The sequence below is a fragment of the Nicotiana tabacum genome, chromosome 7, assembly GCF_000715075.1.
Source record: "Nicotiana tabacum cultivar K326 chromosome 7, ASM71507v2, whole genome shotgun sequence".
In the NCBI taxonomy this organism is placed as follows: Eukaryota; Viridiplantae; Streptophyta; class Magnoliopsida; order Solanales; family Solanaceae; genus Nicotiana; species Nicotiana tabacum.
The window spans coordinates 14991397-15004005 of record NC_134086.1 but is presented as its reverse complement, the minus strand read 5'-3'; the positions used below and the strand labels follow the sequence as shown (position 1 = coordinate 15004005).

The 12609-nt window shown below is 37.4% G+C and overlaps 1 protein-coding gene across 2 annotated transcripts; it reads right to left on the bottom strand.

Annotated features, from left to right (window-relative positions):
* Positions 1–8399: 8399 nt before the first annotated feature.
* On the bottom strand, positions 8400–11356 carry LOC107783685 (photosynthetic NDH subunit of subcomplex B 5, chloroplastic). Of its 2 annotated transcripts, XR_001647496.2 has the most exons (6): positions 10954–11356; positions 10641–10701; positions 10107–10169; positions 9055–9113; positions 8684–8974; positions 8400–8609 (listed from the first exon to the last, which is right to left on the bottom strand). XR_001647496.2 is itself a non-coding variant. In XM_016604700.2 (5 exons), exons 1-5 carry the CDS (start codon positions 11206–11208, stop codon positions 8738–8740), a joined length of 675 nt encoding a protein of 224 aa, XP_016460186.1. In that variant the 5' UTR covers positions 11209–11355; the 3' UTR covers positions 8400–8737. The 2 variants fall into 2 exon arrangements, 1 of the variants encoding a protein (XP_016460186.1); XM_016604700.2 differs by having other exon boundaries at positions 8400–8974; positions 10954–11355.
* Between the last annotated feature and the right edge of the window lie 1253 nt (positions 11357–12609).

Here is a 12609-nt window from a genome sequence, read left to right as displayed (position 1 = left end):
AACTCAATATGTAGTTTTTACACAAGAAATCAGAATGTTTCCATGCTTCAGTTACAACAAGTTGTTCATCATCCGGATTATTCTCAGCCATGACCGGAGGATCCTCCTTGATGAAATGTTGCAAACTCAACGTAGTAAGATACACGAGCATCTTCATTTGCTAGCGTTTGAAGTCAATACCGGAAAGTTTTCCGGGTTTTTCTGCCGGTGCCATAGCATGAGCAGGAGTAGAACGGCTTGACGAGGCAGCAACACTCATAACAGTAGCATCCGTTCCCGCAACACTTCCATTAGTTTGGTTTTCATTCGTCATATTTCTGTAAAGTTGAAAACAATACAGAACTTGTTAAATCAGTGAAGTTTTGATATCTTCAAACTGAATACCAAACCAAACATAGAACACGTAACAATGGTGAAGTTTTTATATACTTCAAATCCGTACGTTTATTATTCTGGCAAAGTTTTTATGTACTTTAAATCGGACAAAAACAATTGTAGGAGTAGAAAACAACAAGGCTTTAGTCTCCAACAAAGTATATAGAAAACAGTTTAATAATCAACATAGAAACGTTAGTAAATTTAAAATTCCTTAAGCTTGTGAGCGTAACTTTGTTAAAACAAAAATCAAAAAACTGTTAGAAGAATAAAGAAATGTATAAAATAGTAAAGAATCAGAAATATTCCGAGTGCACAATTTTTCTTGTGCGTCCTTAAGGAATTTTAACCCCCTCACACGTTGCCAAGGTAATGGATTAAATCCTCCCAGGATAAAACAGAATAAACCTTCCTGCAACAGTGGCAATACAAACTGCAGGATACCAACGAACTCAAAGAACGGAGCAAAATCACACTTACGAATTTGAGAGAGAGAGACTGCGAATTAGGATGCAGTATATTCAGAAAGAAAGAAGTTCTAGAGTGTTTTTTGTGTCAAGAAGATGCAGCCTTGCCTCAGAATTTATAGGCAAATATCAGAAGAGGTGTCTGGAAAGGTGCCTTTTCAGAAAATACGCGGCCTACCGCGGTTCTACCGCGATCGTGGCAGAATCACGGCTAGAGAGGCTCTCTGAATCTGACTGCCGCGATTCTACCGCGGTCGCGGCAGAACCGCAGCCAGCGAGGCCCTCTGAACTTTCAGCAGGGTTCTGGCGTAGTTTCAGCAGTGATTTGGCATTTAATTAATTATTAAATAATTAAATAAATTTTGTCCAAAAAATAATCTTATCGATCGTTTGACAAATCCAAATCCAAATCCGAAGCCGAAGCCGAAGCCGAGCCGGGCGAGCGATGACGACGGCGCGAGGGTTCATTCTCTTCAACTCCTTTTAAGAGCTTTAAGAAATGAATCTATATATAAGCACACAAATGTGATTGTCCCTCACCAATGAGGGACAAAGTGCAAGACAAAAGTTCACTTCTTCAAATTTTCATTTTCCCTCCATTTTATTTCCCTCCATTTCCAATTCACACTTCTTCTACTTTAAAGCTCAATGGATTAAAGTCCAACAATCCCCCACATGAATGGGAATGGCTGTATCAAGAAAGATCATAGATGAAAGCTATGTGATTTTGCAAGTAAGGATTAATTGCATCTGGATAAGTAGGTTTCCCTTTGAACTTTCCGTAGTGAACATATGTCGGATATACTCGGTCAATCGGTAGATTTGATATCTTTGAACCATCGAACTTTAGTGTATACCTAGATAGCCATATGCCACAGAACCAACCCTTAACCGTCTTTTGATTCTCATTGTTGTGTTCGTTTTAGCCATGAACACCGCATGGTCTCATAAGTGCGTAGAGAAATGGCCTTACAGAATTCTCCTTGAAGTAGCTTATACTTCACACTTACGTAGGTGATTCTTAAATGTGTAATCCTTTAGATTGACACTATTTGATAGATACCTCATCAAACTTTGGTAATCATTAAAGAACGTGTAAAGTTCTATCCTTGTTACGGAACATTGTCTTCATCACGAGAATGGACCAAAGATTTTGTTTTGACAACGTTGAAGCGGTCAATCACAACTTTGTTTGAGATCCTTGAACCTAGATCTCGGAACATCCAAAATTCTAGGTAGAGTTACCGCCATGTTGACTTGTCCTCGGCCATAGTTCCATTCCCTTAGATGATTTCTCAACTCCCTCTCTAGTTAAGCCTTTTGTAAGTGGATCCGCAACATTATCCTTTGATCTTACATAATCAATAGTGATAATTCCACTAGAAAGTAGTAATCTAACGGTATTATGTCTTCGTCGTATATGACGAGATTTTCCGTTATACATAACGCTCCCTGCCCGTCCTATTGCAGCCTCACTATCGCAATGTATGCAAATAGGAGCCAAAGGTTTTGGCCAGAACGGAATGTCTTCTAAAAAATTTCGAAGCCATTCAGCTTCTTCACCGGCTTTATCCAATGCTGTAAACTCTGATTCCATTGTAGAGCTAGCGATACATGTCTGTTTGGAAGACTTCCAAGATACTGCTCCTCCACCAACAGTAAACACATATCCACTTGTAGACTTTGTTTCTTATGAGCCGGTTATCCAATTAACATCACTATATCCTTCAATAACCGCAGGATATTTATTGTAGTGCAAAGCGTAGTCTTGGGTATACTCCAAATATCCCAGAACTCGTTTCATAGCCACCCAGTGATGCTTGTTGGGATTACTTGTGAATCGACTAAGTTTACTTATTGCACAAGCTATATCGGGTCGTGTACAGTTCATGATGTACATTAGACTTCCCAACACACGAGCATACTCCAATTGAGACGTACTTTCGCCTTTATTCTTCATAAGATGATGGTTTAAGTCAATTGGAGTCCTTGCACTTCTAAATTCCAAGTGTTTGAATTTTTCAAGTACCATTTTCACGTAATGTGATTGAGACAAAGCTAGACCTTGAGGAGTCCTCTGGATTTTAATTCCTAGAATTACATCGGCAACTCCTAAGTCTTTCATATCAAACTTACTAGCAAGCATACGCTTAGTAGCTTGAATGTCGGCAATGTCTTTGCTCATTATTAGCATATCATCAACATATAAGCAAACAATGACTACATGATTTTGAACGTTCTTAATGTAAACACACTTATCACATTCATTAATCTTAAAACCATTTGACAACATTGTTTGGTCAAATTTTGCATACCATTGTTTGGGTGCTTGTTTTAGTCCATAAAGAGACTTAACAAGTCTACACACCTTCTTTTCTTTTCCCGGAACCACAAACCCTTCAAGTTGGTTCATGTAAATTTCTTCCTCAAGATCACCATTTAAGAAGGCTGTTTTACATCCATTTGATGGATTTGAAGACCATATAAGGCGGCTAACGCTATTAGCATCCGAATAGATGTAATTCTTGTTACCGGCGAGTATGTGTCAAAATAGTCAAGACCTTCTCGTTGTCTAAATCCTTTGACAACAAGTCTTGCCTTGTATTTGTCAATAGTACCATCGTATTTCATTTTATTCTTGAAAATCCATTTAGAACCTAACGTTTTGTTACCCGGAGGAAGATCAACCAATTCCCAAGTATGGTTGCTCAATATAGATTCTATTTCACTATTGACAGCTTCTTTCCAATATTGTGCTTCTGAGGAAGACATTGCTTCCTTGAAGGTACGGGGCTCATTTTCTAACAGAAAAGTCCGAAAATCTAGGCCGAATGAAGTAGATATCCTTTGACGTTTACTTCTTCTTGGATTTTCTTCATTAGGCATACCATATGTTATTTCCTCCCGAGGTCGTTTTGACTTTTGGCAGGTCACTTCACTTTCCTTTTTATACGGATAAATAGTTTCAAAGAATTCAGCATTATCTGATTCTATTATCGTATTAATGTGAATCTCAGGATTTTCTGATTTATGAACCAGAAAATGATATGCCTTGCTATTGGTTACATATCCAATAAATACACAATCAACCGTTTTTGGACCTATCTTAACCCTTTTAGGTTTAGGAACTTGTACCTTAGCTAAACACCCCCACACTTTAAAGTATTTCAAGCTAGGCTTCCTTCCTTTCCACTTTTCATAAGGAATGGACTGTGTTTTACTATGAGGTACACGGTTGATTATCCGGTTAGCTGTAAGTATAGCTTCCCCCCACAAGTTCTGTGGTAAGCCAGAACTTATTAGCAATGCATTCATCATCTCCTTCAATGTTCGATTCTTCCTCTCCGCAATTCCATTAGATTGTGGAGAGTAAGGGGCAGTTGTTTGGTGAATAATGCCATTTTCCAAACAAATTTCTTCAAAAGGAGATTCATATTCGCCACCCCTATCACTTCTTATCATTTTGATCTTTTTGTTTAGTTGCGTTTCAACTTCATTCTTGTATTGCTTGAAAGCATCAATTGCCTCATCTTTACTATTAAGTAAATAAATATAGCAGTATCTCGTGCTATCGTCAATAAAAGTAATAAAATACTTTTTCCCACCGCGAGATGGTGTTGACTTCATGTCGTAAATATCTGTGTGAATTAAGTCTAAAGGACTTGAATTCCTTTCAACGGACTTATAAGGATGCTTAGCATACTTTGATTCCACACATATTTGACATTTGGAATTAATGCAATCAAATTTTGGCAATACTTCTAGATTTATCATCTTCCGCAATGTTTTGAAGTTTACGTGACCTAAACGCAAATGCCATAAAGTGTTTGACTCAAGTAAGTAAGAAGAAACATTCACTTTATTGATAGGAACTGCTACTATATTTAGCTTAAAAAGGCCCTCATTTAGGTAACCTTTTCCTATATATACATCGTTCTTACTAAGTACAACACTATTAGAAACCAAAATACATTTGAATCCATTCTTGACAAGAAGTGAGGTAGATACAAGATTCTTGCGAATTTCTGGAACATAGAGGACTTGGTTTAGAGTCACTATTTTTCCCGACGTCATCTTCAATGCAATCTTGCCAACTCCTTCAATTTTGGTCGTAGATGAATTTCCCATGAAGATTGTCTCGTCGGGACTTGCGGAGGCATAAGAAGAAAATAACTCCTTGTTAGCACACACATGGCGGGTGGCTCCAGAATCTATCCACCATTCTTTCAGATTTCCTACCAAGTTGCATTCAGAAAACATGGCACACAAGTCTTCCATTTCATCTTCAACCATGTTGTCTTGATTCTTTTTCTTCTTATCAGTCTTTGGCGCACGACAATCCACTGCCTTATGCCCAGTTTTTCCACAATTGTGGCAATTACCCTTGAACTTCTTCTTGCTTGGGTAATTCTTTGGTCCAGAAGCCTTCTTCCTTTTCTTATTTTGTGGTTCCTCCTCAACAATGTTTGCCCCCACAATTGTTGAGTTTCCACGTGACTTCTTTTCTGCATTTTTGTTGTCTTCTTCTATCCTCAGACGAACAATCAAGTCTTCTAGTGTCATTTCCTTTTGCTTGTGTTTAAGATAGTTCTTAAAATTCTTCCACAACGGAGGTAATTTCTCAATGAAAGCAGCGACTTGAAAGGCCTCATTTATGACCATACCTTCAATAACAAACTCATAATTAGTAATAAGATAAATCTTATTAATAAAATTATTGACTCGGGTCATACCTTCAGCAAGGAGGTCATGCACAATGACTTGTAATTCTTGGACTTGGGTTATGACTGACCTAGTGTCAATCATCTTGAAATCCAAAAACCTTGCAGCCACGAACTTCTTAAGTCCGGCATCCTCAGTCTTGTACTTCTTCTCAAGTGCATTCCATAACGCTTTTGAAGTTTCCATGACACTATAGACATTGTACAAGCCATCTTCTAAACAACTCAATATGTAGTTTTTGCACAAGAAATCAGAATGTTTCCATGCTTCAGTTACAACAAGTCGTTCATCATCCGGAGTATTCTCAGCCATGATCGGAGGATCCTCCTTGATGAAACGTTGCAAACTCAACGTAGTAAGATAGAAGAGCATATTCATTTGCCAGCGTTTGAAGTCAATACCGGAAAACTTTTCGGGTTTTTCTGCCGGTGCCACAACATGAGCAGGAGTAGAACGGCTTGACGAGGCAGCAACACTCATAACAGTAGCACCCGTTCCCGCAACACTTCCATTAGTTTGGTTTTCATTCGTCATATTTCTGTAAAGTTCAAAACAATACAGAACTTGTTAAATCAGTGAAGTTTTGATATCTTCAAACTGAATATCAAACCAAACATAGAACACGTAACAATGGTGAAGTTTTTATATACTTCAAATCCGTACGTTTATTATTCCGGCAAAGTTTTTATGTACTTTAAACCGGACAAAAGCAATTGTAGGAGTAGAAAGCAACAAGGCTTTAGTCTCCAACAAAGTATATAGAAAATAGTTTAATAATCAACACAGAAACGTTAGTAAATTTAAAATTCCTTAAGCTTGTGAGCGTAACTGTGTTAAAACAAAAATCAGAAAACTGTTAGAAGAATAAAGAAATATATAAAATAGTAAAGAATCAGAAATATTTTGAGTCCACAATTTTTCTTGTGCGTCCTTAAGGAATTTTAACCCCCTCACACGTTGCCAAGGTAATGGATTAAATCGTCCCAGGATAAAACAGAATAAACCTTCCTGCAACAGTGGCAATACAAACTGCAGGATACCAACGAACTCAAAGAACGGAGCAAAATCACACTTACGAATTTGAGAGAGAGAGACTGCGAATTAGGATGCAGTATATTCAGAAAGAAAGAAGTTCTAGAGTGTTTTTCGTGTCAAGAAGATGCAGCCTTGCCTCAGAATTTATAGGCAAATATCAGAAGAGGTGTCTGGAAAGGTGCCTTTTCAGAAAATACGCGGCCTGCCGCGGTTCTACCGCGATCGCGGCAGAACCGCGGCTAGAGAGGCTCTCTGAATCTGACTGCCGCAATTCTACCGCGGTCGCGGCAGAACCGCGGCCAGCGAGGCCCTCTGAACTTTCAGCAGGGTTCTGGCGTAGTTTCAGGAGTGATTTGGCATTTAATTAATTATTAAATAATTAAATAAATTTTGTCCAAAATATAATCTTATCGATTGACAAATCCGAAGCCGAAGCCGAAGCCGAGCGAGCGACGACGACGCGAGGGTTCATTCTCTTCAACTCCTTTTAAGAGATTTAAGAAGTGAATCTATATATAAGCACACAAATGTGATTGTCTCTCACCAATGAGGGACAAAGTGCAAGACAAAAGTTCACTTCTTCAAATTTTCATTTTCCCTCCATTTTATTTCTCTCCATTTCCAATTCACACTTCTTCTACTTTAAAGCTCAATGGCTTAAAGCCCAACATTGTTTTCAATTTGATTTGTGGATGACTTGGATATATATTGGAAGACCAAGACTTTTAAACTTGACAATGGTGCCTCGGCGTATTGGAGAGGTCATCAAAAGACTTGTCATCAAAACTACGTGACAATGGTGCCTCGGCACTTACTGTGAAAGTCTTTTGACTAAGTCCATTTGAACAAATCAAGCCCTCTCTCTCTCTCTTTTTTCCTTGTGTAACAGCGGGGTCAGATTAGATTGGATGTATAACGGGTTCTAGATGTGGAAGCAACAACTAATGCTTGTATTAGGCTAGACTGTTTATGTCACATCCTTTAAGGTGCAGTTTTTCCCCAAAAATAGGGAATGCTTTGTGCACCCCACTGCCGTTTTTTTTTAAAAAAAATACATATTGTCTGTTATCAATATAAAGTATCAAGTAACGTACTCCGTCCGTCAAAACTTAGATAGATATTAAAAATTAGTACGTGATACTTTTTGTCCAAGCAAAAAGTCATGCTATATCCTCTTACTAGTAGAGTTAGAAATATGAAAGCATTAAACAAGAAAGTTGGCACATGATGAAAGAAAGCGCATAGGATAGTTGAACATTATACAATCTTTGCTCCAATCAAGCTTCACCTCGCGCATTTGTTACCTTTTTGCTAATTAGTAATTAAGTACTTAAATCAGTGAGCATGTCGACATTTCTATTGCAGCCTTACCAAACTTTCTGGTTTCACCTTTTCACTTACTTCCAAATTCATCAGTAACTGTACTTTTTCTCATGTCGAATCCTTTGGGAGCTTATGATCAAGTTAGTGGTACTGGTATCATTGTTAATGGACCTACTCTTACGAGTAGGAAAGATCTTTTAATTCTTCTTCGTATCGTCCGCCTAAGCCGAAGGTCTATCGAAAATAATTTTTCTACTCCTTGGGGTAGGGATAAGGTGTGCGTACACTCTATCCTCCTCAAACTCTATTTTATGGAATTTTACCTTTCAGCAAAGACGAATCTGAATTTTAAGTTAGTGGATGCGAATAATTTTTCGTGACAATGGGTGAAAACTAGGTATAACTATTCTCCTAGTTCTTTTAAAAAGGATTAAATATAAACTATGCAGTAATAATAAACATATTTCACAAGCCTCATTTACCACAATCATCTTTGTTATATAGGAATCTAACTTTCCTAGTGCTTACACAAGAAAGGCACAAGGGTTACAGACCCTCACAGTGACTACTTTAGACCAGCTTACACGCACGTCGACTATTTTACCTGATACTTGCTTCTGCCCACCAACAATACAAGAAAATTAAACGATCCGTAACAAATTCTGTCGTTGTTCTAGTTCCTCTGATCTGCCAGCAAAAACTAATCTACAGCATTAACTAAATATGAAAAAGATATCATTCACATGAAATGTCATATATACCTTGATTATACAACTAGGTTGACGATTCAAACCACAATTTGTTTCATTTTACTTTTATCTTTTCATGATATCGTCCTTCTGAATCTTAACAGTGAAATCCCAGATATCACCATATTTCTCATTGAATTCCCAAATGTCCATAGTGTTATAATCCGATATCAACTTGTCTCGAGCTCCTCGTTCCATGTTATATATCTGAGGCTCAAAATTATGAGCTTCACTTGGTTTGTCCATCTCAATAATGCAGAACACAATTGTAAACACAGCTGCTCCGATATATAAGTACTCCCCCTGCATGTCAAGAGGTGAAAACACCAGACTTTAGTTTGCTAGAAAAGGCTGTTTTCGAGTGTCAAATTTCGTCGACTTACTGGAACATTGAAGTACATTCCAGCAGCAATTGCAGGAAGGAATAGCCATGAAATAATACCTACAGGAAACACCAGAAAACAAGGTGAAGTTTATCATATGAAATGCGACAACAACAAACTTAGTATAATCCCATAAAGTGGGATCTGAGGAGGATAAAGCCCCCAACCAAGGGAGTGGTTATGTTCGCTATATCCCCTTATTCCCGACATGCTTGTTAGTAAACTGTATTTGTAAAATAATCCTGGAGAAGATAAAATAACATATAAACAGAAATGTAAACGGAACAAAATTTAATCCGAGCCCACTGAATTCACAGTGTTTCCTTAAGGAACTTAATTCCCTCATTGTACCCTAGGTTTTGGATTATTTCCTCCAGGATAGAACGAATTATACACTGGTGTAACGATACTTCAAACCCCATTGTTTCAGCGAACACAATGATCGGCAACAAATCACACTTACTGTTGCTTTCTTTGTAGTTAAAATAATACAGAAGAAAGGAGGAGAATCCAAATATTCGTATGGAAAATCTGAAAGAATGGACTGCAATTTATAGCCCCAACCTGTTGAGTTCAAACGAAGAGGTGTAAACGTAAATGGCCATTTACGCAAATTAAAACGGGCACGAGGTTTGCCTTCTTCTTAACTCCTTAAGAGCTAGAAGAAGAGCAATTGTATATATACCCATCAAAAATCTTTTCCTCCTCTATTATGGGACAATGTTCCTTTGTCAAGGAGGGAAACTCAAATATTTCATTTTCCATCCATTTCCTATTCACCCTCTTTTAAGCTAAAATAGTTTAAATAACCCAACAATGTTATGGTGTCCCGGGGCTGTCTCGTGAAGATCTTCGATCCGAACTTTCGCATCTGCTCTCTCTTAGAGGATGAACCAGCGTATGCAGCCTTACCCCTACCTTGAGAAGGTAGAAAACCGTTTCTGATAGACCCCAACACAAATAAAGATAAAAAGAAACAGATACTATTATGTGAAATGCATGACTAGATAAACGGACGTTAACGATCATATGGTTGGTAATTTAGAATATACCTTGAAATCCTGTTGGGGGTGCAACAGAAGCATAATCTTCTTTTATGGATTCCCAAAATGTAGCTGCAATGCAAGTTCACAGATGACAGGACTAACTTATCAGATAGCTGAGATCATATTGAACATAAAGATCAAAGTCTGAACTTCAAAATGCTAAATATTTTTTCTAAAAGTTGGGATCAAGTTAACTACTAGCTGCGGCTGAGCTAGAATTTTGAACTCTATGAGTTCTAAATTCTAAGTTAGCGGCATTAGATGTTAGTAGCTGGTTCTGAATTTAATTTTCGCACATATTTAGTGGATTTTTAAAAATAAATATAGAGTTTGGACTAAAGTTACTAGGTTCGACCGAACCCGTACACAACCTTCTAGCTTCGACCCTGACTACTAGTTTGGACATAAATTAGGCGGAAAGAACTATAATCCAGCAAAGTTAATCATTCAAATATTAACAAGATTTTGAGAAAATTGTAGTAAAAAATTGTTTAATTCCTCAAATAATAATAGTAGTGTCATATAAATGGGATTATGCACCTTTATCTTCACTCTCAAAATAGGTATGATGATCATCGTACTTTCCAAACACAAAGTCTTCCTGCAACAATCAAGAAACCAGTTCTTTATGACATGCCTATCTCCAAATTCATAGAACAATTATGAAAAATTCATGGGTTCGGGTCGTAAAAGCAGCCACTAAAGCTTGCGTTAAAGTAGACTGCCTACATCACATCCTCTTGGGTGCGACCCCTTCTCGGACCCTGCTTGAATGCAGGATGCTTCATGCACCGGGCTGCCTTTGTAACATAACTATGAATAGATAAATCAAAGAGAAATAGAGAAACATTACAATTTCAATGCCATTAGTTCTCCATCTATCAACAGGATCTTCATTAATGTCTGGTTCTATTTCCGTCAACCCTGCATACAATCTTGTTGATGACCTCATTCCACTACATTTTGTACCAATTTTCGAAGAAATAGAACATTGGTTTCCTCGAAAAAGAACATTATATTTGAGTTGAGATTCTCCAGATTTTGTTGACAGTACTGGATTGGGAACTGGAACAGTGGAGAGTAGTGAAATTGTTACTGAATCCGCCATGTTTACTGAGTCAATATTTTTGTTTCCTGCTAATTGTTTAGTCTGCTGCAATCTCTACTAAGTTATCCATATTTTGAATGGCAACGGCCATGCGTGGATAAGGCCATAATTTTATGGTGGCTTATATTTTTTTGGCTCTTATGTTCTTATTGTTTACCTTGTTATAAATAGACCACATTTTCACTTTGCTTATACAGTCAATTAAGGGGTCGTTTGGTGGGGACGAGTTATTTCGGAATTATAATGATAAAATTATAATACAAGAATTAAATAATGACAGAATTATTTAATAAATATATTTTTATTGTTAAATATTTGGTTTATTGTACTAAAAATTGAATATACTGGATATAAAATAAATACTACTATGTGTTTTGTGTATACCAGATAAGTTGAGATAAACTTTTATTTTCAGTTTTAACCTTGAATTGTTTAAAACATCTTTTGGGAAGAGCCTTGGAGAACGACATCTTTGTCATTTTAGTATTTATCCTGGAATTAACTAATCCCGAGATTGTTATTTCACGTACGATGTGGGATAGAATAATATCAAATTGCGGGATTAATTAATCTCAGGATTACTAGTTCCGAACTCAAAAATTCTACCCAACGCGAATAAAATAATCCCGCATCTAGTTCCGGAATTATTTATCCTTATCCCACATTTGGTAAATAAGATAAGAATGATGGGATTAACTACCCCTTATAGAAGATGGGATAACTAATCTCATGGATATCCCACCATTGTACCAAACGACCTTTAACAATATTACTTTTATAATGAAAGTAGGGGTGGTTATGCAAGTTACCTCCTCTAGCAAAGTTTGATACATTATTTATTTTAAATAAATACCCTTTTACAAAGCTATATTCCATAGCTACATTTTGATTTTTTATAGCCAAATATCTATTTATGATTACCTCCTACCCATAAGCCATAAAATAAGCTTCGTATTATTTTTCTCTCTCCACTCAAATTTCTCTTATCCCTAACCAAAAGCTTCAGCCGAGGACCCCTAAAAAAGCTGCCCACCCCCAATCTCTCACCCACCTGCAGCCCCATCTTGTTCTCATTCTCTTCAATGGAGGATAGATCTCCTCCTTCTTGAGAGAGCAACAACCATCCTTCCCATTCCCCTTCTCCAAGAACGCCCAACACTCCACCCCTCACAAACTTGATCATCCGCCCACCTTCCTAAGAGAGGATCATCATCCTTGAATTCCAAAAAGAAAGCTGATAGCAGCCAACTCCATTAACAACCTCCAGTCGCCACCCCAAGAAAAAGGAACGAAGACGACGGAGTTTGGGGCTGAGCAACTTGAATTTTCTGTTAATATATTTCAATGTATTTCAATGTATCTCGTTGTATTTCCATCTATTTCATTGTATTCATTGTCTTT